The 26,703-nt window shown below is 38.2% G+C and overlaps 1 protein-coding gene across 1 annotated transcript in view; it reads right to left on the reverse strand.

The window, feature by feature from the left end:
• Positions 1-321: 321 nt before the first annotated feature.
• Positions 322-26,703, reverse strand: part of ZNF385B (zinc finger protein 385B) — a 311,754-nt gene continuing 285,372 nt past the window's right edge. Inside the window, exons 5-8 of the mRNA XM_007450729.1 lie at positions 3,620-3,865; positions 2,652-2,830; positions 1,973-2,074; positions 322-540 (exon numbers count right to left, since the gene is read on the reverse strand). Coding sequence (XP_007450791.1) covers positions 322-540; positions 1,973-2,074; positions 2,652-2,830; positions 3,620-3,865 — 746 coding nt within the window. The remainder of the gene's footprint in view (positions 541-1,972; positions 2,075-2,651; positions 2,831-3,619; positions 3,866-26,703) is intronic.

Raw genomic sequence — 26,703 nt, forward strand, 5'->3', positions numbered from 1 at the left:
TATATATATATATATATATATTTCTGACCAATACATTTGCAAGAAACTAAATATCTCAGATATACGAATTGCATGGGGTAGGACAGGGGGAGGGACTAGGGAGATAAAGCTTCTGCTTGCTCAGATTCTGAAATTATAGGAGCGGCCCCAAAAAGCACTCTTGAATCTAGCGACTTACTCTTTGGAGTTGGGGCTCAGGTGGTATGCTGCATTTTGCAGTTGGGTGGGTCACTGCAACACCAAATGCTCAAACTGCTGAATCCTTTTGGCTTTCCTGCTCTACTTTCCTACTGGCCTCAACCGTCTGGGGGCTTGCAGACATTAGTACGGGGCGAAGAGGATGGAGGCGGGAGTGGCGCGGATGGGGCCGTGGCCGGGCCTCAGCAGAGCTGGAGGGATGGCTGGAGCCTGGAAGAGCGAGGCCGACGGCCTGGGTGGCAGTGACAGCGCTGAGGACACTGCCGCCGCCGCTGCCAGGGGCGAGGACAGGAAGGCTGGGGCCAAAGGCTTCATCATATCCTTCTGGAATGCAAGTTTTGCCTAATAGAGGAAGAAAACCAGGAGCGGGGTGGGGAGATTGTTTTGAATAACAGCAGCACAGATATTTTCATAAGTAAAAGAACGACATTCAGAAGTCAAAATGTAAAAATCTTAACTCTCAGAAGTCAAGACATGATTATTTTCACAAAGCTGGTTTCAAAGGTTCTTGGCATACCTTTTCTTTGATTTGTTTCCATTTCAACTCTTTTTTGGTGGTCCTTGCCCCTGGGCACTAGGACAGAGGAAAGCCTCTCTGAATAGATACTGAAAGTATTTTATGCTGCTGCTCACAAGGAAAAAACAAACACACCCAGAAGGTTTCCTGCTTAGATTATGGAGCTCAATTCAAACTAATGACTTGTTTTAAAACACAAAGAGGCTTTTTGGAGAATATGCATTATCCTTTACTTCACCTCTTAAAAAAGCCGCACTGGGTTAGGTAACTGGAGTTTGGGACCTTGGGGACCCATGAACAGTCATGAAAACAAAGTCAGTTTACACCTCTCTGGCCACTTAAAAAGTATTACTTGAAAAACTGCAGCTAACTCAAATTTGTCATTGGCAATGATTGTAAATGGGCTAGAAACTTTCTCTATTTAAAAGGAATCCCAACGTGGAATCTTCCTGTGAAGTAAACAATCCTTAATCCCTCTCTTTTGCAATCAGGAGGAGTTTTGCAAGCTGGATTTGCTTAATGCGTATAATGCCTGCATGCAGCATCGACTGAGCTTTGGAAAAACTGGAGGTAATGTCAGTATCGCCTTCAGCTGGCCAATCCCAGCTTTTAACCTTAGCAGAACAACCACGCTGGGCTGAGTCCCAGGGAGACTAGGAAATCCATCCATCTGGGTATTTATATGACATCTACTGGTGGAGGCCCTTAATGTTTTTACCAAGAAACTGAAAATAGCACATTTTGAGAGCAGGTAAGACAGGCTGACTATCAACCTGCCTACTGGACCGGGAAAGAGAGGAATACACACAGCCACTGTACTTATTGGAAAAAGAGAGAGAAAGAGGTGGGGGGAACACCCCAGAAAGGAGGAGGATATTAAACAGATGGATTTTGTGTTTGGAAAGCAATCCCCTTCCCCAGGTTTAACATGTTCCAAGATTCCTCAGGCATCATTGCCCTTGTTCCTGAGCCTTTACTTTTCTGTATATGCTGAAGAAGGGAATCTCTTGAAAAGGTCCTGGTGAAGAGTAAGGTATTAGCCCTTAAAGAGGTTCAGTTTCTTTTTTTCTAAGGAAACTTTCTTCAAGGTGTCCTCCAGCAGGGACTAAGTTCATTCTAAAGCTTCTCTCTATGAGGGCTATTTAAGTTCAAAACCCTTTCAGGACCAGTTAGACCCTAGGTCCTCCTTACCCACAGTGCCTGCCCCAGCCAGCAAGGCTGCCCCACAAAACAGACAAGTAGGCGAAGTGAACTTACTGCTAAAATGCTTGGGCTCCGCTGGAGTTTATTGTAAGGGCTGTACTTCGGCTTCAGTGGTTTCCCTGCAACTCGATCCTTATGCCTTCTGCTGGAAATGTGCTGAAAAAAGTTTGATGCATTAGCTGAATCTACATGTGAGTTTTATGCCATGTAAAATATATTTCCTAGACAGAGGTAGTTGGTTCCTCCATTCCCAGTTCTAGGTCCATGTTTCCATGGTGGTGTGGGTAAGATCACCACACTCTCTAAATTAAGACTTGCTCCCCACTCTATCGTAACACCTCTCTCCCTTTCCTTTCTCTATAGCACTCCTCCGACTTTGCCTGGTATTATCACTGTGACTGATGAGTCTGTCTCCCTAAGCAGATTTTGGATCCTTGGAAGACAGGCTGAACATTTACTATCTTAGAAGTTCCTGCTCAACTGTAAGCTCCAGGTGACTGCTGTGCTCATTGGTTTCTAACACCAAGCCTAGAGTCTGACATATAGTAATAGTAGGTGCACAGATATTTGGTACTTTTTCTTCCACATAGCACCTGTTTGTTGTATACCATAGGCATCCTATAAAGTTAGGAAATTTAACTGTGAGCAAAGTGAGAACCATTATATAGATTAGGAGATACATAGTCAAAGGGTGGCCCCAAGCAACAGTGACTACTAATTCAGGATACATTACCTGTTTGAGCTGAATTTCTGAATTAACGTGAACATCACAGATTTCACAATGAAATGTCTTGTTCTGTAGTCCTGACCCCTTACTGCCATTCTGCATCTTTAATCTTGATCCAGGTCTAGGATAGGACTTAATTGGACCAGCCCCATTACGAGCTTCAACCATGGTCTTGTGTTTAGATCCTAAGACAGAAAGAAACACATATTAAATAGCTATTTACGAACTATATGAAGCTCTTGAAAAGTTTATCTTCAGGCTGAACTTCCCAAGACTTTTTTTAATGATGGTTTTAATGCTGATTATAGATTTAACACATTTTCACTGTAAAAAAATGGGAAACCATGAGTATATAATAAAGAAAATATAGAGAAGCATAAGAAAACAAACATTACCTCTGTTTTCACCACCCAGAGATAACCACTGTTATCCTTTTAGTGTATTTCTTTTCAGCTTCTTTTTTTAGTATACTGAAAAGTGTATTTTCAAAATTGGGATCATGCTAATTAAATATCCCGAAAATTTCACGTATCAAATCATATACATATTGTCTTATAATTACACTTTAATGGCTGAGTAATATATTCTATCATATTGGGACTATAATTTGCTCAACATTTCCCTACTGAGGAAATATTAGGTTGTTTCCATTTTTTTCTCTTAGAAGTGTGTTGCAGTGAACATTGTGCATAGGTATTTGTCTTCATTTCTGTCACTTCATCATAATGAGTTTTGGGAAGTATTAGATGCTATTGAGAAAATAAAGAACAGAACAAGGGTTGTCCCGAACCTACTTTTGCCTTGCTGTTTCTAAAGTTGTTATATCGTACATTTCTTAAAATCACTCCTTTGAATCAAAAAAGTAGAGAAGACTGAAGAAACCTAATGTTTGAACAACAAAAGATAAGGTATTCTGATGAGAAAAGGTGAATCTTGTTATAAACATTATTTAAATTTAAACGACAGATGCTAACCTGTGTTGTGTGCCTCTAGCTGTGACAGGGAGTTCACAGCCACTTTGCATAGTGAACAATAAAGTAATTTTTTGGCTTTTTCTTCTTCTGATTCAGAAACAGTACCAGGAGCTCCGTTTGTGCTCTTGGAGGGAGAAGTGGCTGCTCTGGGTGGCAGGGGTGTTGTACCAGGTTTGAGGAGAAATGAGCCACCTTCAGAGCTTGATGCCTGACTGGAACTGCTGACTTTCAACTTCCCTTTATCTTCTAAGAGAGACACAGAGAGAGAATGTTGAGGCCTCATATATCATACAGACACAGACAAATTGACATAAAGGAATTAAAAATAGAAATCTGATTTCTAGATGTAGTTTTAAAAAAATTTTTATTTTATATTGGAGCATAGTTGATTTATCAATACAGTGTTGTGTTAGTTTCAGGTGTATAGCAAAGTGATTCAGTTATACATATACATGTATCCATTCTTTTTCAGATTCTTTTCCCATATAGGTTATTACTGAATATTGAGTAGAGTTCCCTGTGCTCTACAGTACGTCCTTGTTGGTTATCTATTTTATATGTAGTAGTGTGTATATGTTAATCCCAACCTCCTAATATATCTCTCCCTGACCCCCCTTTCCCCTTTGGTAACCATGAGTTTGTTTTCTATGTGTAGCATTTTTTTCCAGTGCAGATTTTAGTTCATTGAGCTTGATTGAAAAAGAACTCCATGGCATCAGTTTCTGTATCAGGTCACCCCGAGATCATGATGGCTCACGAAAAACGACTTTTTTCTCCCACTTGCAGCAGGTAACTTTCTGTCTGATATCCCTGAGTTGTAAATTATGTTCCTTTAATAGATAGGGAAACCAGCTACCTTCCAATCTGATTAAATGATGTGATGGTAACATGAAATAAGACATGTAATGGTAGGTTTCATTTGACTACTCAAATTTTAATTATGACATGAACGTAAAGTTAAAATTCAATTTTTACACCAAGTTAAATTTTTTTTAACTTGGGCAGAGGCGAGGGAAGAAACATGGTTAATTTTGGTTATGATTAGTTAAGTTTTTGCTGCTCTTTGAATGGCAATACGATTTATCCAAAATACAATATTTAAAGATTCCATTCATTATACTTATTAATTACTGCCAGTCTGAATCATAAGTTTTAAATAATGACATTAACCACAAGCACAATATGAGGATTAGCCAAATCATTTACAGACATCTTGGCATTTTGATCATGTAGCTACTAAATATTTATAATCCTTGAGGCCCATGTGCAGGCTCTAAGAGGGGTCACAGTGACTTTAACAGAATCTAACACTTCACGGTTCACCTGCTATTCAAGACAGGCTCTGTTCAGTGGCTCCTTTGGGAAAGAAGCTGGAACTTCTAGGTCAACTGCAAAATCCATCACAAGTTTAATCCTAGTAGAGCCTTGCTCTTAGAAAATGTCTGTAGTTATGCTGATAAACTCTCATTAAGACAGAAAGTGGGGGCTTCCCTGGTGGCGCAGTGGTTGAGAGTCCGCCTGCTGATGCAGGGGACACGGGTTCATGCCCCGGTCCGGGAAGATCCCACATGCCGCGGAGAGGCTGGGCCTGTGAGCCATGGCCGCTGAGCCTGCGAGTCCGGAGCCTGTGCTCCGCAACAGGAGAGGCCACAACAGTGAGAGGCCGGCGTACCGCAAAAAAAAAAAAAAAAGAAAGGGGGACTTCCCTGGTGGCAAAGTGGTGAAGAATCTGCCTGCCAATGCAGGGTACACAGGTTCGCTCACTGGTCTGGGAAGATCCCACATGCCACAGAGCAACTAAGCCCGTGTGCCACAGCTACTGAACCTGCATTCTAGAGCCCATGAGCCACAACTACTGAGCCCACGTGCTACAACTACTGAAGGCAGCACGCCTGGAGCCCATGCTCTGTGACAAGAGAAGCCACCACAATGAGAAGCCCGTGCACCGCACCAAAGAGTAGTCCCCGCTCGCCGCAACGAGAGAAAGCCCATGTGCAGTAATGAAGACCCAATGCAGCCCAAAATAATAAATTAATTAATTAAAAGAAGAAAAAAAAAGAGAGAAAGGGAATTAAAACTGAAAATTTGTTTGTTAATTGCCCTAGCTAATTTGGAACCATGTACCATGGACCTGGATGACCAAGAGGGAAGGAATGACGAGGAAAACAGCAGTGAGGTTCTGTGTGTCTCTTCTGTATGTGGGGCAAACCAATGCTTTCACACACATCAAAAGTGAGGGGAGATCATATTTTTACTTAATTGATTTCAGGGATCAGCAGTTGATTTCCATCCCTTTTTCCAAGCTGGATCCATCCATGTCAAGACTGGACATAGCAGGGATACTGTAGATGAATTCCAGGTCTGTGTGGTGTTTGGAATAAAGGAATATTCAGATCCCTTTTAATCCTTGGTTTTCACAATCTATATTCCTTTTTAGCAAGTTTATTAAAACTTCAGGATGCCACAAAATATGATGGAAAAGATCTCAAACTTTTACTAAATTGACCTCAACAGTATGAGAGAAAGAAGTAAAATCATTCTTCCTAAATGGTAGTGGTAAGTAAATTAGATTGAAGATTATTTCAGGCCTGGTACTCTCTTATCTATAAGAATCCCTCAGACTGAATCTGCAATTTTATAGAAATTACAAAGCAGCAAAATAATTCAGTAATCTTAAGATTTACCCCTATGGAATTGCTCAGTTTTTTGTGATGGAATCTTAAGTTATTGCATAGCAAAATCCTTCCTGGCTTCAAGCATTTCATATTTTATGTAAATTCGATCTAAAGAATCTGACATGTTTTAGCTATTTACTCACTCAGTCTTTTACTCATATCACTATTTTAATGTCCCTTATGTTGATCTCTCTCTTATACTCTTATATAGAATTTTATAATTTACGAAGTGCTATCACTTACATTATCTTTTAATCTCTTACAATTTATGACTTGTGAAAAAGTTTCAAAAAACTTGTGAAAAAGATAAGGCTTACAATGATTATTCCTACCTTAAAAATGTGGAAACTGAGGCTCATCAATATTAAATAATGTCCCACAGATTAGTAAGTAGCATAAGTGAGCATGATATTTTCTCTAAATATTCACCATGTAATGTATTAATCTTCCTGCACAAAGAGAGGACTTCATATGGCATTAACATTATAAAAGGCATACATTAGTCACCTGGAGATGTGAAAAAGTTGTTGCTTTGTTTTACTATTGTAGTTTAGTTTTAAAGCATATTTGCCTTAAACGAAAATACCTACACTATTCAACAATCATCTGATTCAGGTTACATTGAGAAGATGGACAAAATTGTATCTTTTTCTCTATATCCCTATTTCTTTAAGAAAAAATACACAGATTTCCTTTTTACATCTCCTTCTCAAAAGAGGTCATTTACTCATTAACAAATGCATATTAATACTATGCTAATTGCTGACAATGTGCTAGACACCAAAGAGGATAATAAATAAAGTATGTGTAGACTTTAAGAAAGTAATAGTTTAGCAGAGGAAATGGATAGTCATTCAGAGATCTCTGATTTATTACAGAAACTGGCAAGAGGCATGAGGGCATAGAATTGGAAGTAATTACTTTTGGTTAGGAAGAAAGACATTTTTCATAAAGGATGTAGCATTCTGTCTAGGTTATGAAGATGGGTTTTGAAGATCAGATTTAGATAAGTATAGAATAGGGTGAAAAGGAGTAGGAAGTGAATGGCTAGAAGTGGACATGTGAGGAAAGGCTTAGGTGTTAGAAAGCTTGGGGTTTGCTGGTGAATACCTGGTAGGTGAGGATAGAAGATGGCAACAGGTTTAATGGGAGATACTATTATAAAGATGGACTGAGTCAGAAGGCAGAGAATATTTTAAAACTCTTAAAGTAGATACTAAGGGTAGCTGGTTTCCTTTTAAAAAATATTAAGAGGTGTGGAGTGATTAAGATTTACATGATTTAACATTTAGATAAATTATGTTTTAGTTTTTATGCCCTGGATAAGTCAGAGTCTTAATCTTTGAGAATATTAGGAATGCATTTTGACTTTGGAAATGTGTAAATGGCTCCATCATATGCAGGTAATTCTGCTACTGGATTGATACTAGATAGTCAATAAGACTGATCCTAAAATCAGGAAAGTCTCTGATGCAATAATTTATTTAAATTGTGGCATTCTTTCTGGATCTGTAAACTTATAAGCATCAAGCCTAATTTTATTATTTCTCATTTTAATTGTTTGATATTTTTATCAAAGTCCATTATATTATTTCTCTTCCCTTACTGGCATTTTTAAAGCCTTCTTATTGTGTGTATTTGAAAATTTAATTAATGTACTGTTTACTTCTGTTTCTTTTAATAAAGATGCATGTCACCTGGAACTTCTGGTTAATATGAATTCCATTTTCAAGTATTCCCTCACCTAATGAAAATTAGCAGGTCTTCTGAGAGTCTTAATTATTTCCTGATTACTCAAACACCTTTTCTAAGCTTTTATCCGACAGGATTTTGAAGCAAAATTTGCTAAGCTACATCAGAATTGCCCTTTGTAACAAATATCCATAATTTATTCATCCAAGTGAATTTATTTCTTCAAAGTAGCCTTCTTGGGAGGTCCCACTCTGACTCACTTATTTTCCAAAGCGCTAAACATTTTGAAAATCTCTCTTTTTGGAACTGTTTTCACATCTAGTTGATAAACCAGGTGAAGGAAGTCCATTTTCAATATTTATGTCACTCTTATTTTTTACTCCAAAAATTTTACTCAAATTAACCCAGCTTATTAGCTCTATTTCACTCAAATACAGCCTCAGAGCACTAATACTCTAACACAGAAGACGAAAAGAACATGCCAGAAGTCTGAAAGCAGTTTTCAGAAACTAATCCTGTTGGTAAATAGAAGAGTCATGTCCATTGATAGGTCTTAACTTTAAAAACAATTAAAACAATATTCTAACCACACCATAGGTCTTATTTTGAAGTAGAACTTTGGAAGCTATAATCAAATTTTGATTTCACTTATGAAGTTTACTCTTGATTTAATGTTATCAATATAAGAAGCCTTTTCTAATCAGGTTTCAACAGTTTACTAACAGATACATATTTTATACAATAAATTTATGCTTGATATAGAAAATAAAGTCAGACAAACATTTAAAAAAATTAAAATCACCCATGATTCTATCATCTAAAATAAAAGTCAACAAACTTTTTCTGCAAAGCACCAGATGGTAAATATAATGGGCTTTGTATGCCATACTGTCTCTGTTTCAACTTTGTACTGAACTTCGGTATTACAGCAGGAAAGCAGCCACTTGCACATGTGATTCAATAAACTCTTTTTACAAAAAATAGGCAGCAACAATGCAGGGGACACGGGTTCGTGTCCCAGACCGGGAAGAGCCCACATGCCGCGGAGCGGCTGGGCCCATAAGCCATGGCCACTGAGCCTGCGCGTCCGGAACCTGTGCTCCGCAACGGGAGAGGCCACAACAGTGAGAGGCCCGCGCACAGCAAAAAATAAATAAATAAATAAATAAATTAATTAATTAATTAAAAAAATAGGCAGCAGGCTAGATTTAGCCTGCAGGTAGTAGTTTGCCAATCCTTGACCTGGAATGATTATGTTTTGATATCTATTACTCCACACTATTTTTTATTTTTTTATTTTGTTATTTTTTGCAGTATGCGGGCCTCTCACTGCAGTGGCCTCTCCCGTTGCGGAGCACAGGCTCTGGACGCTCAGGCTCGGCGGCCATGGCTCACGGGCCTAGCCACTCCGCGGCATGTGGGATCCTCCTGGACCGGGGCACAGAACCCGTGTCCCCTGCATCGGCAGGCGGACTCTCAACCACTGCGCCACCAGGGAAGCCCCTCCACACTACTTTTTAAACCACAGTGTATATGAATAGACAGAAACATAATATTCTGTAACTAACATTTGTTGCTTAGCAATAAATCAAGAATATCTTTCCATGTCAATAAATGTAGATAGAATTGGATCATGATTTATAAAACCAAATGATATTTACTTATATGGATGTACTATAATTTATGCAACAAATCTTTTGATGTTTGGGTTATTTCTGGTTTGCACTTTTACTAATGTTAAAAAGATACTGAGTGGGACTTCTATTGCCTCCATTTCATTCCCCCATCAGACAACTTCAGGCCTTGGTGATCTGCCCCTCATACTAGGTGAGGTAGAGGAAAGGAAGGTTGGAGAGAGATGGGGCTGGGAATGGTTAGAACTCAAAGAACCTGCAACCTCAGTTTGGCATGGCCGAATGGGTTTTCTTTGGGTCAACAGGACATCTTGAAAGGTGGCCAGGCTTGAACCATGTTATTGGTACAGACACAAGAAGGCTGATGACCAGGATCCTGGCAGCAAGAGCCTGAGGAGTGGTGGGGACTGAGGAAAGATTGGAAGAACCACATGAAGACCTTACACATGGTCCTTGAGAAACATCTGGACACCTATCATGCAGAAGCCATCAATGATTGTTCTTATGTACAACAACATTTGCCCTCCCCCCTCCCAATTACTTCTCCTATCCCTAAAAATTGGAAAGGGCAAGAATCAGAAATGATATGATGGGGAAGAAAGAAAGGGCAGGTTATGCCTCTTCCCGTGGTCCAACCTGAGCCAGGAGGAAGGGAGTATGCAACTGGATAAGAGCCTAAAGTTTCAAATAAGACTGGACTTTCTGATATCTGACAGTGTCTTTGAGGAATGAGAAAGGAAGATTCAACAGAGTATATAGGCAATCATGTTTGTACTCTGCTGAATTCACATCTATTCAATAAACCATTTATATAAACAACATAGCGTACAGACATCTCAACTTGTCTGATAGTTTCCTCAGCACCTAAACTTTGAGGAGAAATCGCTGGATCAGAAAGCATGTACAGTTTTGAGCTTGTGATGCACAGTGCCAAATTGCCCTCCAGATGGTTATGCAAGTTAATACTCTTAGAGCTTTGTAAGAGATTGCTGGCTTCCCTGTACCTTTACCAGCCTAAACGTCCATTGTTTTTGCCAATCTGACAGATGTAATACAGTATCTCACTGCCAGTTTGATTTACATTTATTTTTATACTAAACAGATTTGAATACCTTTTCATAAGATTAATGATGATCTGTGTTTCAAAGTAATTTTTTAAAAAATTCTTAATTCTAAAGGGGACAAAATCCTTGAACTAAATGCATTTTTGGAAGTTAAAATTTTTACACTAGATAAGTAAACTTTACCATAATAACAAGCTTCCTTTTATACACAACGAATATATATATATATATATATGTGTGTGTGTGTGTGTGTATTCTATTCAAGTATAGTTGATTTACAATGCTGTGTTAGTTTCAGGTGTCCAGCAAAGTGATTGAGTTATACATACATATATATCTATTCCTTTTCAGATTCTTTTCCCTTATAGGTTATTACAAAATATTGAGTATAGTTCCTTGTGCTGGACAGTAGGTCCTCATTGGTTATCTATTTTACATATAGTAGTGTGTATATGTTAATCTCAAACTCCTAGTTTATCCCCCCTTTTCCCCTTTGGGAACCATTAGTTTGTTTTCTACGTCTGTATACACAACTAATACTGTTAAGTTGGTTGGAGCATGGTTCTTAGAAGCTGAATTCAGGGGCTCGATTCTTATTTCAAGAAGTTTGCTTTTGGGCTTCCCTGGTGGCGCAGTGGTTGAGAGTCCGCCTGCAGATGCAGGGGACAAGGGTTGGTGCCCCGGTCCGGGAAGATCCCACATGCCGCGGAGCGGCTGGGCCCGTGAGCCATGGCCGCTGGGCCTGTGCGTCCGGAGCCTGTGCTCCGCAACGGGAGAGGCCACAACAGTGAGAGGCCCGCATACAGCCAAAAAAAAAAAAAAAAAAAAAAGAGAAGTTTGCTTTTATGTAGAACAAAAAAAAATGGCCGAATAGCTGCTCCAGGCAGTTATATCTTAGAGTGATAGTAAAAGCAGCAATAATAATCACAAATTAATAGCTAACACCAACTGAATACTCACTATAGACCAAGCAGTATGGTAAGAACTTATATTCATTATCTCACTTATTTTTCATACACTCTAATGAGGTAGACATTTTACTATCTGTACATTTTTATTTCTTTTTTCTTTTTTTTTCTTTCTTTTTTTTTTTGCGGTAAGCGGGGCTCTCACTGTTGTGGCCTCTCGCATTGCGGAGTGCTCAGCGGCCATGGCTCATGGGCCCAGCCACTCCGCGGCATGTGGGATCTTCCCAGACCGGGGCACGAACCCGTGTCCCCTGCATCGGCCGGCAGACTCTCAACCACTGCGCCACCAGGGAAGCCCTATTTCTTTTTATTGAGGTATAACTGTATGTACTGTAAGGTACATATATTTTAATGAATTTATACATATGTATACATTTGTGTAAACATAGATATAAAGAAGATATAAGATACTGATATATAAGGTATAAAGATATAGAATGTTTCTACCACCCTAGAAGGCTCCATTGAACCCCCAATCAGTTGATACTCCCCCTCTCCTCAAAGATAACTACCATTCTTACTGCTATCGATTTAGATCAGTTTTGCCTATTTTTGAACTTCATATAAATGGAATCACCCAGTATATATTTTATGCCTGGCTTCTTTCACACAACATTATGTCTATGAGATTCATCCATATTGTTGCACATAGAAGTTGGTATTTTTCCTAATGGCTGGATAGTATACATTGTATGACTATGCCACAATTTATTTATCTACTTTACTATTGATGAGCATTTGAAAGGTTTCAGTTTTCAGTTTTGGGCTATTTTGAGTAATGCTACTATAAATATTCTTATACATGTTTTTGGTAGACATAGATACTCATTTATGTTATCTATATCTATGTCTATATAGATATATATATCTTTAGTAGATTCTGAAGAGTTTTCCAAAACGGTAGTACTGATTTATATTTCTACCAGCAATGTGTGCGAATACCAATTGTTCCACATTTGCTCTAACAAATAGTATCAGTGTTTTCAGTCCTTTTGATTTTAGCAGTTCTGGTGGAGTTGTGGTGGTACCTTATTTTGGTTTTATTTTGTATTTCCCTGATGACTAATGACATGGAACACCTTTGCATATTTTTATAGGCTAATTGTATATCGTCTTTTGTGAAGTGCTTGGTCAAGTTTTTCGCCTATTTTTTAAAAAGTAGATTCTCAGCTTTTTTCTTATTGATTTATAGGAATTCTCTATATAGTCCAAACAGGAGTCCTTTGTCAGATACATGTATTACAAATCATCTCCCAGGTAGTGGTATGCTTTTCTCTCTCAAAATGTATTGTAACTACAATTGTTCAAAAAGAAAAACAACCAAGGCTTGGACAGATTAAGTTATTTCCCACAGGTCATTGAATTACTAAATGGTAGAGCATGGATTCAAATACAGTCTTCTGAATCCTGAGCCAGTGCTTCTTATTGCCCTTCTGTTTTGAGGGAGTAGAAACTAAGAATGCTCAATCTCAGTAATACTTGAAGGCCTGACACTGTTGAATAAAGCTGAGTGGATGGTATTACCTTTGTATATCTTTGTTAAATGATGCCATACAAAGCATAGCACATTATAGGCAAAACTTGCTGAGAACCAGACAAATAAATGTTTTAATACAGTTTCTTTAAGATTGCAACTTTGCATGTAATCTAGGAAAGCAAAAGACAATAGCTTTTAAAGAAGGCATTTCAAGCAAAAATTTGCTTAGGTGTTTTTTCTTCGAGTTCTCACTTCTTGGCTAATTTCCCAACAAAGAAGGTCTCTGATTCTCTATGTGAAGTAAAAATTTCCTTGCATTTCTGCTTTTGATAACACATGTCTTGACTTATCAAGCTGTACAAATTACAACTACTAATAGGTATCATTTTCTGCCACTGAGAAATGGCAAAGATTTAAAAATTATAAGCGAGGGGAAGATAAGGTATAGCACCTGCTTGACGGGAGTGTAAAGCAGCATAACCATTCTGAGACATATGTGAAGTTCATACCACTTCACCAAGTAAGTCCCATCTAAGAATATATCATAAGGAAATGGCCATCTATCTCTGCAACAAATTTAATAATTATTGCATACCTGTGATGTGGTATATACTATTCTAGGCTCTGAAGTTAGAGGTGAAAATATATGTGTATAATATATATAAAATCATTGACTCAATGAAATTAATTATCTAGTGGGAAAGGCAGAAAAGTATATATGTATATTTACACATATACACATATGCTTTTGCTATGTATACATTTATAAAATATATGTTAAATATATATAAGCATGTATAAAACATGTTTATATTTTACATATTATATATAACCATATAAAATTATATATAAAATATATGTGTATAATATATACATATATGTATATATCATATATACATATATATGATATATATGTGTGTAATACATACATATATATGCATATATGTGTGTGTGTGTGTGTGTGTGTGTGTGTGTGTGTGTGTATAGTCTCATAGTATTAAGCGTGCTAAGAAGATAAATAAAGCATGGCATGGTAATAGAGTCAGTTCAAGCCTGTCTGAAGAGGTAATATTTGACAGACACTTGAATGAAATAACAGGAATTCTGGGAAGAAGAGCATTCCAGGAAGAAAGCATAGCAAGTACAAAAACCTTGAAATGAAACAAGCAAGACCAAGGTGAGTGGGAAGAGGGTGAATGCAGGCTGTGCGGTGAAGGAGCTGACCAGGGCTGAGATCACATCCAGTCTGGTAAAGCATGAGAGAAATTTGGATGTAATCTGTGATTTCTGAGCAGGAGAGAGGTGATCTGAGTCATGTTTTCATAAGATCATTTTGACTGCTATGTGGAGAACAGCTTGTGCAAGAATAACCACATGGAGATGAGTTTGGAGCCTAATGTGGCTGTCCACAGGGAGCCAATGGTGGCTTGGACCAGGGTGGTAGTAGAAAACTGAGCAGTACACTCAGGATATATCTGTGGGTAGAAACAACCAGACTTACCAACTGATTAGATGTGGGGTGTCAGAGAAAGAGAGGAATCAAGGATTACTACCAAGGTTTTGCCATGAACACTTGGTGAATGGTGGTGGTATCATTCACTGAGATTAGAGATAATGGTATTTAGGATGGTAACCAAACTTCCTGGTCTCTCAGCCAGGAAAACTTGACTATGCGTAATTCCATTCCTGACTAATAAACCTCAAGCAAGTGACTTAAGTGATCGGTGCCTTCATCTGAAAATGTGCAAAATACTACCATTTGTTCCTTGGGCTCTAAGAACCAAGAAGATGGTAAAGGTGAGGCAAGGGCTTCAGGTGGATGACACAACGAAAAGTAATAGTTTGGGGGCCTAAGCTCAAGTGACTCACAGTTAATGCTAATGAGATCAAGGTCATGGGTTCTGTTCCATACTCAGGGGCTGTGGATATCTAAATCCATGTCTTTTGACTGAAAAAAAAATGTCTACCAGTCTTTACAAGTAAATCACCACAACTGGACAATCTGAGCTCATACCCCAGGCCCTAAAGCAATGATTATAATTTTTAATTTTTTAGGAGCAATATCTACTATTTTTTTAGGAGCAATATCTACTATTATTATTATTATTTTTTAGGGTCTTCGGTTGCTGCACCCGGGATCTTTCCGTTGAGGTGTGCAGGCTTCTCTCTAGTTGTGGCGTGTGGGCTCTGTAGTTGTGGCACGTGGGCTCTAGAGCGCACAGGCTTAGTTGCCCAGCAGCACGTGGGATCTTAGTTCCCTGACCAGGGATCGAACCCACGTCCCCTGCATTGGAAGGCAGATTCTTAACCACTGGAACACCAGGGACGTCCCCAGAGGACCTACTTTCTTAGTGTGGTCTTGCAAGGAATGAAGCTGAAAAGCCCATGGGGCTCTGCACCAGACAAAGAAACACTGCAAACCTATATGTATGTCAACTCGTGCGCTGAAGACTTCTTAAGCCTTTGCCTCACTTGTCTCCTCCTTATCTACACTTTGACACAGTACAAGTGATAGAAACAACTAACTGATGACAGATATTTTAACGTTTAAGGTAGAATTCTACTAAGATAGGTAATGGATTTGCAGGGGGAAAATAAAGCAGTAGCACATGAGCTGCAAGATGAATAAGCCAGTTTGGTACCTTGGAGTTCTTTGCAAAACAAAATGTAATTAGAGATATACAGACACTAGAGCATCATTGCTATATCAGTGGATGCACAAAGAAAGGAGGATTCATTTGTAGTCTAACAGGGCTGCACCTGTTAAGTGAGTAGGAAGAAAAGAACTACATTGCAGATAATGTTCTGATTATTTTGCCTCCCTTTATTTATTAGATGTTTTCTTGGAAGGTGATGTGCAAAAAGATCTTGGAAAATTTAGTAATAATTTGAAGCCACCATTTAAAAGACGTTTTTGGAAGCAGAGCTCTTTTGGTAATGCAATAACCACACACACTTATTTTTAAATTCTGTCAACTTACAGATTAGATTTGCTTAATTAGAAACATATACAGTGAAAAAGTTATATACCTGGAGAACAGGTGAATAAATCAGACAAGTGGGAAAACAGTGATAGTATAAGGGAAATATACACAGTCAGTCAGCTTCCCCGTGGAAACTTTACCCTTTTTCTTAAGTCCTCTATTAATACTGCAAATCTCTCATGAGCAAATGTCTGGTCTCCTATTTCTGAGAGAAATGGGGAAGCTCGATGAGTTTACCACTGACGTTACAGTTTCTTCCCTCTGTACCTATTTTGTTTGCATCTCTGAGGAAAAGGTATCTGCTTCCACCTGGACTCTCTATCTTTTAAATCTTGTCTATCTTTCCTATAGCTCTAACCACTTTGCTTTTCTACAGGGTCCTTTCTGTTTACAAAATGTTAAAACTTCCATGTTCCAAAGTCATTCCCTAACTTGGTTCACTCCTGGAACTTTCCATTTGCCTTCTCATTGGCGCTGAATTTGAAGTGGTCCTGTGAGGTGGCCCTTTCCACTTCCTCTCTTCCTGTCCATCCTTACCCTCCTGCAAAAGCCAGGGGTCTCCCTTCAGTCTTCTCTTGCACTGGGCACAAGTTCCTTCCTGAAATGCTCTCCCCACTTGATGTCCACAACTCTGCCCTTCCCTGGTTCTCCTTCAGCCTCAAGAACAGCTCATTCCAGGACCTGTTCAACAGCTCCTATTCTTCTGTCTGCCCCTAAGTGTTGGCATTCCTCAAGGTTACTTCTTGTCCTCTTCTTGAGCATTATGTGATCTAATTCACTCCAATGACTTCCTCTACTACATTGACATAGATTCCGAAATCGACAGGTGAAATCTCTACCTTCCTCACAGACTCAAGACACCCTTTTCCCTAACAGTCTGTGGGACATCTGTTTCTAGATATTTCCTGGGTATTTCAAACTCAACATGCCTGATTCTGAATGGATGAGCTGCTCCAGCAGCACCCGTCCAAGCAGCCTCCATAACAATTGATGACATTATAGTTGTATATTAGAATTGTCAGCAAAGACTCTTGAATTCTTCCCTCTTTTATTCTTCCCTCCTTCTACATTTAATGAATGACCAAAGTTTATTGATACTATCTTCTAAATACCTCTTCTATCAGTCTTATTCACATTTTCATCCAGCAGACATTTATTCAGCATCTGCCATGTGCCCACTGCCTCACTTCGGGCCCTCATTTATTCTCCCTGGATTATCATAAAACTTCTTTATAGGTCTTGTTACTTCTAGTCTATTCTCCAAGTCTTTCCCCCTCCTTCCCTGCTCTATGTTCTCAATAATCCTTTTCATATAATTATATTTTGATCTTACATTAACTATAATTTTTTCACATTTTCACACATTTTATCCTGGTAATTTATTACCAGGATAGAGATATTCTTGCATCCTAGAAAAATATCTTAATTCAATTTGGGGCCCAGTATACAGAAAACCATAGGTGGGCAATAAATTTGTTGAAATAAGGAATGTTCAATTAATTGCCATGCTTTCTAGCCTCACAAGTAAAAATACTAGAAAAATTCACTGTTAATAGCTGAATCATAAGTAGTAAAGTGAATACAGATAGAACAGATAGATAAATACATTTCATCTGTTGATTATGTAAAATACTTGTATTATTGTTTCCAAAGATTATATATATATATATATATATATATATATATATATATATATATATATATATACACACACACACATATACATATGCAAGCAATCAATATTTAATGTCTTTTGAGGTTAAAACAATTCTCTTAAGAATGACATCTCCTTGAAGTGTACTAGGACAGAGGCATAACAACAAACACATTCCTTTTTGCCAGGTCCACTATTTTGAGGTTTGATAAAATGAACAAATCTATGGATTTCATTATCTCCTTTACTAAGAATCCTATACAAACTTACATATAAATATTAAGCATGTACCTTTGCCAGAAAATCTAAAGTATATGTGAAAACACAAAAGTATAGCCAGTCCTCTTTGCAACTTAACTGATGTCCTGGTCTCTGGCAATGTTTTTCATGGGTTTTATGTTTGGAAACTCATCAGAGGTTTGTAGCCCAACAACCCACCTGACCAATGTTGTAAGCAGTCAGTAACAAATTACATGTACTATATTCATCTGAGTTATCAACAATTACACAATCGATATATTTATGCAATAATGTTCTTCAAGAAATTCCAAGTACTATGTCTTGTGGTATTATTTAATTTTCCCCACCCTTTAGATAACAGATGTCCATCACTGAAGGTGTCATTATGCAGGCCTTGTACCTTAGTGATGATACCACTCATGACCAACCCAAATCCCCAAGGCACATAACCTTTAGCAGGTGGCCTGAGACTGACCCAGTACACTGGAAGTCCTTTAGTCACCCATTTAGGCTTCCTCCAACTAGATGCCTCATTTAGACTTGATGTAATTCCAAGTGTCCCCAAGGGTTACCCACATAGTATAGTATTGTCTGACTTATCTCACAACACCTGCTATTTAGCTCACTTGCTTTGATAGTTACAGGACTTCTTGTTGGAAAATGTTTGATCTCAATGCCCCACTTGAGGGTGAATTGCTGGACCACTTTGGAAATGGAAAAAATTCTCTATATGGCTTATGCCATTTTGCAGGTGCGGAAAACAAAGCAAAGGACTTGCATGACAATCCCAGAAACATCAAGAAGTCAAGGACCGACATGGAAATTAAAGCTAGTTTTTGAAATTCTCAGAGCACTAAAATATTATACATTGGGCCAGTTTGATGCTGGTGGGCCCTTCCCATCCAATGCCATGTTACCATGCCTCTAGCTAAATTCCAGAAACCCTGTCTCTGCAAGCATGGTTTATCACCATGAAGCTTGCTAATTCCTAATTAACTATGTTGATGTCTAATTTTCATATCTTGGCCTTCAGACTAATCCTGGAAGCAGGGGAAATTATCTATAAATGAAAGTGACTCTACTGAATCAGAATCTGTATGCCCTTAACGTTAAAAAAACAAAACAGCTTATTTATTTTAAGTAACTTAGGACCCATGAAAGTCAGGTGACTAATTTCATAAGTTCAAAACAGGTCCTGTGCTGTAATTTTCTGCCAGTCTCAATCCTGACCTAGGGTATCCCTGCCCTTTCCATATGAAAGCCTAAGTCAATCAGATTCTCGCCATTGGGCTACACCCTGCAGTGATTTTGTAGCCCAGTGAAATGACAGTCATTGCTCTCCTTGTCTGAGTACCACATGACAACTGCCCCACTGTCCCTTGTGCTTTGTTGGAGAGCAGAAGCTGCCAGTCTCACACTCAGATAAAACAGTGGCATCTCCAAATATCTCCATGTTGGAAACTGGCAGCCTACACTCTGTATCAGTGAGCTGGCACTGACATTAGTGAACTTGTCATTTCTAAGCAAGCACAAAAGAGGGCTTGTTTGCTAGACCTTGAATCTAATGAACAGTTTTCTCCTATTGTGTATAGTTTTCCAGCCATTTGACTTGTACAATAGAGAAATCATATTTCAACTTCTTCAGGTTGAAAAATTGCCCCTTTTCTGATTTGTCACCGAGAGATGAGAAACAGTTATTTCTGAGGCAGCTTTATTATGGAAAATAGAATAAGTAACTCATGTCACTCAAATCAAATCCCTCAGGGAGTAGGTCCAGTAGCGATTCAAAAGCCAGGAATAAGATTAAAAACTAATTTCCTAGGTGGAATGAGGAGCAGTTTCTTTTTCTTCTAAACTAACGGCCCTTCACAGAGGAAACATTCACAAGGTACAAGGGAAACATGTGAATTCTGCTCCTGCTACCTTCTTCCTCTCTAGATGCAGACTTAAGGGTTTAGCTTTGATGCTCCAGGCAGGGTGACGCTCACACTGTCAATGGAAAGGTCAGCCTGAGAGGTATTGAGGAAACTGAGTCTCTCATCTAAAAAAATATATCTTTATCTAATAGAGAAAATATTTAAAAATTACTGTCAGCCAACAAGTTTATTGCCTTAGGCTGCTTCCAGGGAGATAGGGAGATGGGCTTTTACTCTTTATGGACCTAACTGGGTACTGCCTGCCCTAATGACACTATGCAGACATTCAGCAGCTGGACTGCTCAGGTGTAAGAAAACTACTAACCCTTTAAAAATATATTGCTAAAAGGCAATCATACTTTTACATTTTGAACCTAGCATTTGTACTTAAATTCAACATGCTGCTTTACTGCAAAGTTGTCAAAGCCAGCTTTATATTTAAGACCTATAGGTTGCAGGAGAAAGTCTGTTGACCACAGAAAGTCTCCTTTAAAAAGTGAGATTAATTCAAGAGGCCTAGGCCTCCAAAGGGGTTTGCCTGGGTTGTCTCATCATACGTGGTCCCTTAGGGATACTGCAACGTGGGGACTTATGACTGTGACCATGAGGAAATTGAACAAGAAAGAGATATGACATTGTATTGCAGACTGTGAGCCTCCCAACTATAATACAAAACAAATGGCTACGAGTTTCTTTCCCATCCTACCTGTGCCGCAAGGTATATAAACCTCATCAAGTCATTAGAAGAAGCTATTATGCAAGTAACATAGTCTATGGAGAACAGAGAAAAAAAAAACCCATTATCCTCTCATACTAAACAGGAGTTTTTAACCTGGGGTCTGTGGATTTCCAAGGGGTCCGTGAGTTCACAGGATCCATGAACTTGGATGATAAAAAATATAAATATTTTCATTTATCTCTAATCAAAATGCATAATATCCCTTCAATTATAAATGAAGGCAACAAACTACAGCGGTCTTGGTAGTACATTTAACTTTGTCACCCATAGAAGTCAGATATTTTCGTCAGATATTACAGTTGTTATAGAAAGGTTAAAATACTGTTTATGTTTGTCAACACTTCAAAATTATGGCAGATATTAGACCTGTTAGATCTTATTAAATGCATTATTGCTATATTACCATATCATAACAAAAATTGAGAACTGGTTGGAATTCTTTGTAAAACTATAAATTTCATTTTACAGATGTAAAAACACCATTCAGAGAATAGGCTTCACTAGTCAGCCACAGGAATACATGGCACAAAAAGATGTTAAGAATCTCTGTGTTTATACCCATCACTTCATTCTGCCTTCATTTCTGTCCCTAGCCATTATTTCAACCACTTCCTTACCAACATCCTAAATTCCTTTTCTTGTCCCCAAGTGTCCTTTCATTGGTTCAGGTGTTTAAACAGGGCAGTCTTTCACATCTCAAGTTATGGGGTACTGGTCCTTCTGATGAGAATTCTCTTCCCCTCCACCCCTAAACCAGAGCCTTTGTTTGCCTGGCTAACATCTTCTTTCCCACTAGGTAGAGAGAGCTTAAATCCCCTGCTTAAGCCTTCCCCTCATTCCCAGACTAGGTCAGCGTCCCCTTCTTTTCATCAACCTTGTCATCATTTGTTCAGTATTACCCTTCCAGACAATATGCTCTCATGAGGGCAAAGCCCAGGTCTGCCTGGTTCACTATCATATACCCAGTGCCTAGCATGAGGGGGCTATCAAGCCCCTCTCCAGAGGGGGCTCAATAAATATGTACAAATACATGTACCAACAAACCATTTTGTAACTTTTGATTTAATATATTTTGTAACTTTTTGATTTAATGCATTACACTCTTGTTCATGTTGTCCCTTTTATTTACTTTAAAGCTGCATAATATTCTATTGGGTATAAGTACTTTAGTTAAATAATTTCCCTAGTACTGATCATCTTTTTTTCAGTTTTCACTAATACAAATAATGTTGTGATGAGTGTCTTCATGTATATCATTTTATTTTTCTTGCTTTGTATTTAGGATTATTTTCTTGATGTAAACTACAGGAAGAGGAATTAATTGGTCTAATGGAATGAACATTTTTATGGTTCTTGATTTATTCTATGATGTTGTTTTCCAAAAGGGTTCTCATTTAAAATGCCATAAATAATATGGCATGTAACTGTTGCATGGCATGAAATGATCGTAGATTCAAAAGGAAAGAGTCTGGAAATATCTTTGAATAAATGGGTTGCTTTTTATGGCTACTATTTATTGAGTGTCTATTACGTGATAGGCAGTGAGCCAGGGACATTTATTAGTTCATCATTCCTGACAACAACCCTGGGAGGTAGATATCAGCTCTCCCATTTTATAGATGGGGAAATAGAAGGTCAGCGAACGTTACTTGGTCAAGGTTATATGGTCAGTGAGAGGTGGAGTGAATCAAGCTCATGCTCTTTCTACTATGCTATACATGCAAAGTAGGTAAGTGCTCTCAAAAATCCTACCTTAGTTAATACATCTTTATCCAAAGCCACTCAAAACTTGATTTTTTAAAAAATAAAACAGTTGTAAAATAGGACGGGGAAAGAAATAACACACCTTTCTGAGATGTCAGACTTCTGGAAGTGTCATCTAGTGAAAAAGAATCTCAAACAGTTTTCAAAAAGCATGTGCAGTAAAGCCCATGAACCTTCATCTAAAGACAGCATATCATGGTAGTGAATTCGAGGGACCGCCTGGGTGAGACCTTGAAACTACTTTTCATCTGAAGGACTCTGAGCCATTATTTCCCCTCTCTAGGTCTCACTTTCTAGTATCCATCGGAGGATTGTTATAATTAAATAAGATAGTCTATATAAAATGTTTAGCACAGTGGTATCAAGCACATGATGATACACATTAATTATTAGTAGTACTGCTGTTTAAAGTTATTTTTTGCATATAAGTCTAATAAGCTTAGATCTGGTTTTCTAGAATATACTATATTAGGTACAGCATAATGAAAGATGATGATAGCTGACTACCACAAGGGGCAGTTGTCACCTCTCACTGAAATCAGCAAGAAGGGACAGCTGAAATAAGACCCCACAGGAGGACCAAAAACAAACAGGCAAACTGTAAGAATATCAATAATAGTTGCTTTAATTATGCTTTACACTTTGCAAAGCTCTTTCACAATCATTTCATTTGATTCATGCAACACTGCTGTTTTATAGGGAGGGCATTCCCACTTTACAAATAGGAAAAGAGAGGCTCAGAGAATTTAATGCCTTCTCTAGAATCATAGCTAGTCAAAAGAGCAAAGAGTACCACTGTCTATAGATCTGCTGTCCAATATGGTAGCCATTCGTGGCTACTTAAATTAAATAAAATTAAATATTCAGTTCCTCAGGAGCATAAACCACAATTCAAGTGCTGAATAGCTACGTGTGGCTCAGGGCACTCACGTTGGACAACTGAGATTATAGACCATTTCCTTCACCACAGAATGTTTTATTGGGTTATGCTGGTCTATAGAAATGAGAGCACCAAACCGTTACTGCATAATGATATGCCCGGTGTCCATGACAGTGAACCTGATTCTCAGAGAAAGACGTCAGGGAAGAGGAAAATACTTTAGAAATGTTTCTATGAAAAACACTTTAAGCTTTATATTATAGAGTTAAATTTGTGTGGCATTAGGCTATAAGCATCATCAGAATTGGGCCCAGAATCCCCAAAAGTGCCGAGTGCCAATGCTCTATACAAAGAATCTACAAATATCTATTGAGTAGTTCTATTTCTTCGTCTACTCATTTCAGAAAAATGATATCAATGTAAGAGAATTCTTCCTGAAGCAAATAAGTTGAACGTCATAAAAATGTAAGCAATAACCTTTGTTAAAATCTCAAGGGCAGTTATGGTTGTTCATTTATAAAATTATTCAGTGTACATACGAAGTCCTTTTATATTCCAATATCTATCTGATGCAGAAAGGCTGTAAATAAACGTAATCCAAAGAGATGAATACCAGTGAAATATGTTTGAAGGTGAGAAAAGTTTTCAACAGCGATATAAGCCTTTAAAGGAGATATCCAAGGTTTTGCTTTTTAGAATGGTTTATAACATATCCCTCGTAAATCATAAGTGAATAGATTTACTGAGGAGTCAATCACAAGTCAGTCTCAACTTATGGTTCACTTTCTTCGAGCAACACTAGGAAATAGCTTTCAGAAGTGAAGAACGTGACAATGAATGCTCAGTATTACTTCAAAGCACTATAAAATGCTCGAAAGTTTCAGAAGTTACTTTCCAGAGGATGACAAACACTTAACTACCTAAGAATCTTCAGCCTTGCCTGGCAGGATGGTGCTGTCAGATTCAAGGTGCATGGACAAAGCTGCAGGCAGTTTCATTTTTTAAATTGACTTTGAAAGTCTTAATGATATATGTATATTTCATGGAAATATGAGCCTTAGTATAATGGTCTGTTCTCTTTAGACAGATGGAGCTCGATTTATGTTCTACATGATTGTATCCCGGAATTTCAGACTTAAGATGTTTGTCATAATATAGTTAATCTATTATTTTTATGAGGGATACGAAGTCTTGGCCTCCTGTATTTGGATAGACGTATGCCAAATTTATAGTGGCGCTGGTCTATAAATGACAGATGCTGCTAAAGCAGAAAACTATCATTTTCTTCTACTCAACAGCACAAGGTCCTGTTGCTAGAGACAGAAATGGGGGAAAGAGGCATTTACAAAGACCTTGCTGGCTAATCAATGGAGTCCTGCAGCGGTTGGTGGAAATGAGAAGTTGTCATTTGGGAAACTTGGCCCCATTTGTAACAACACATTAAAAACTGTGAAACACACAGGGAAACCCATAAACATGACAAGGCGAGGGTCTCCATTTGTATCTTTGGCAGAAAGCCTCTTTGACAAAATTGAAAAATGTACTTTCATAATGTAACAGGATGACCATAAAAAGTTGAACTGCAGCCTTTCCAGGCAAATCATACTGATGTACTAGTTGATACTGCTCTCGGTTCACACATGAGGAACTGTCGCCATGCAAAAGCACATTATGCTGAAAACTAAAATGACTTTTGAGGTATCCTCACTTCTTTCCTTCCTTCTTATGTCTTTTCTGATACTGTCATCTCTGGCTCCATGGTATAGTCATGGGTGTGGGGTAAAGTGCCTGTGCCCAGTGAAAATCTTTTAGATGGGATGATTCAAAATGCTACCGAAAATGCGGACAACATTCAGACTAATCCACTGGACCCTTTAGGAGGCAGTTCAAGGCTCTGCTATACTGGTGATGCCCTTGCCCACTGCTGACCTCCATCTCAGTGAGTGTGTTTGGCTCTAGTCACATAAAGTCTACAGCTGTCAAGCTGGAGCTTTAAGAACACTTGTCATTTACCTGAAATGAGTGTTTTCATTCAAACTTGGCCTTGAAAAGATCTGTAACTTCTAAAGCTTTGTTCTCTTACAGTTAAATGATGCAGACAACACACTGCACAGAAACTAAGGATTATCAATAAAACAAAGCCTCAATGACCCTGTCACTGCTATAGCCCCTACTGAAAAATATCAACAGTCAGAAAACAATTTAAAAGTAATACATAGTCCTACTCATTAATTCTTTAAAAAAGTGGGTTAGTGGTTTCTGACTTTTCCCATTGGGATACTGTACTTGAATTTACTCTTCTGAGTCAGAGAAGCTTAGAAGTAAGGGGAACAGTGGAATATTCATGGAACAAGAAGCCCTGAGTTCCTGCTCTGACTCACACAAGCCATTTAATCTTTCTAAGACCCAGGCTCTTCACTGTTACCACATTTTTGGGAGCAGCTTGAAGGTGGCGATTATATATTATTTTTCTTTTGGAATCTCTTGAGGGCAAGAACATGTCTTTCTGTTCATTGTTGCACGCTTGAAATGGCAAATGTTACCGATGTACTGTACTACTTAGTATAGATAATACATATTTGTTAAATGAATAAATGGATATAGAGTTTGTTGTGTGCATATGTGAAAGAGGGATACTAATATCAGCCTTACCAGTCACAGGGTTGTTGAGGGGGTCATACGAAAACATTTATGTGACTGGATTTTATCAACTGAACAAATTCAAGGTTTTCCTATTGTTATATTTTAAGCAGAACATGCTGGTTCCATCATCTTTGCTCTTAATTGCATTTATAAATATATCTATAGCATTTTGAATCATTCCATCTGCTTTCGTCTTTTTAGACAGCAACTGATTAAAAGCTGTTTAGCTCTAAATGGCTTTATATACTTTGAGCTACAAATGTATTTGCCCCATCTTGATATCTAATTAATTAAAAAAAATCTTGTGCTAAAGACTAGACATATGGATGATTAGGTCGACTACCACAATATTTTACTGTTAGGCTGATTATCAAAATATTTTATTATTTTCAAGAAATAAGGTCTTCCAAAGGCTCTGTTTTTTTTTTGTTTGTTTGTTTTGTTTTGAGCTTCTTATGAGTGGTTAAGTGCTGTCACAAAGAGCATTCAACTTGATGTATGGGGCATATTATCACAGGGAAGTGTTGTGTCATATGGCATTATGACACTTGAACTCTAGGGAGAAATTTGGGTACAGTGTCTGGCCAATATGTTCTAGCCATCTTCCTGAAGCTGCCTAATGCTTGCTGTGTCTTGATCCCAATCCTCCCAAAGCACCTTTTTCCCCTTCCTACCAAGTTTTGAACTCCCACTGATGCATCATTAAAAGCTGGGATAGATCCTAGGAGACCAGAAAGCTATTTCTTTGGATTTT

The sequence above is a fragment of the Lipotes vexillifer genome, unplaced genomic scaffold (assembly GCF_000442215.2).
Source record: "Lipotes vexillifer unplaced genomic scaffold, Lipotes_vexillifer_v1.1 scaffold29, whole genome shotgun sequence".
In the NCBI taxonomy this organism is placed as follows: domain Eukaryota; kingdom Metazoa; phylum Chordata; class Mammalia; order Artiodactyla; family Lipotidae; genus Lipotes; species Lipotes vexillifer.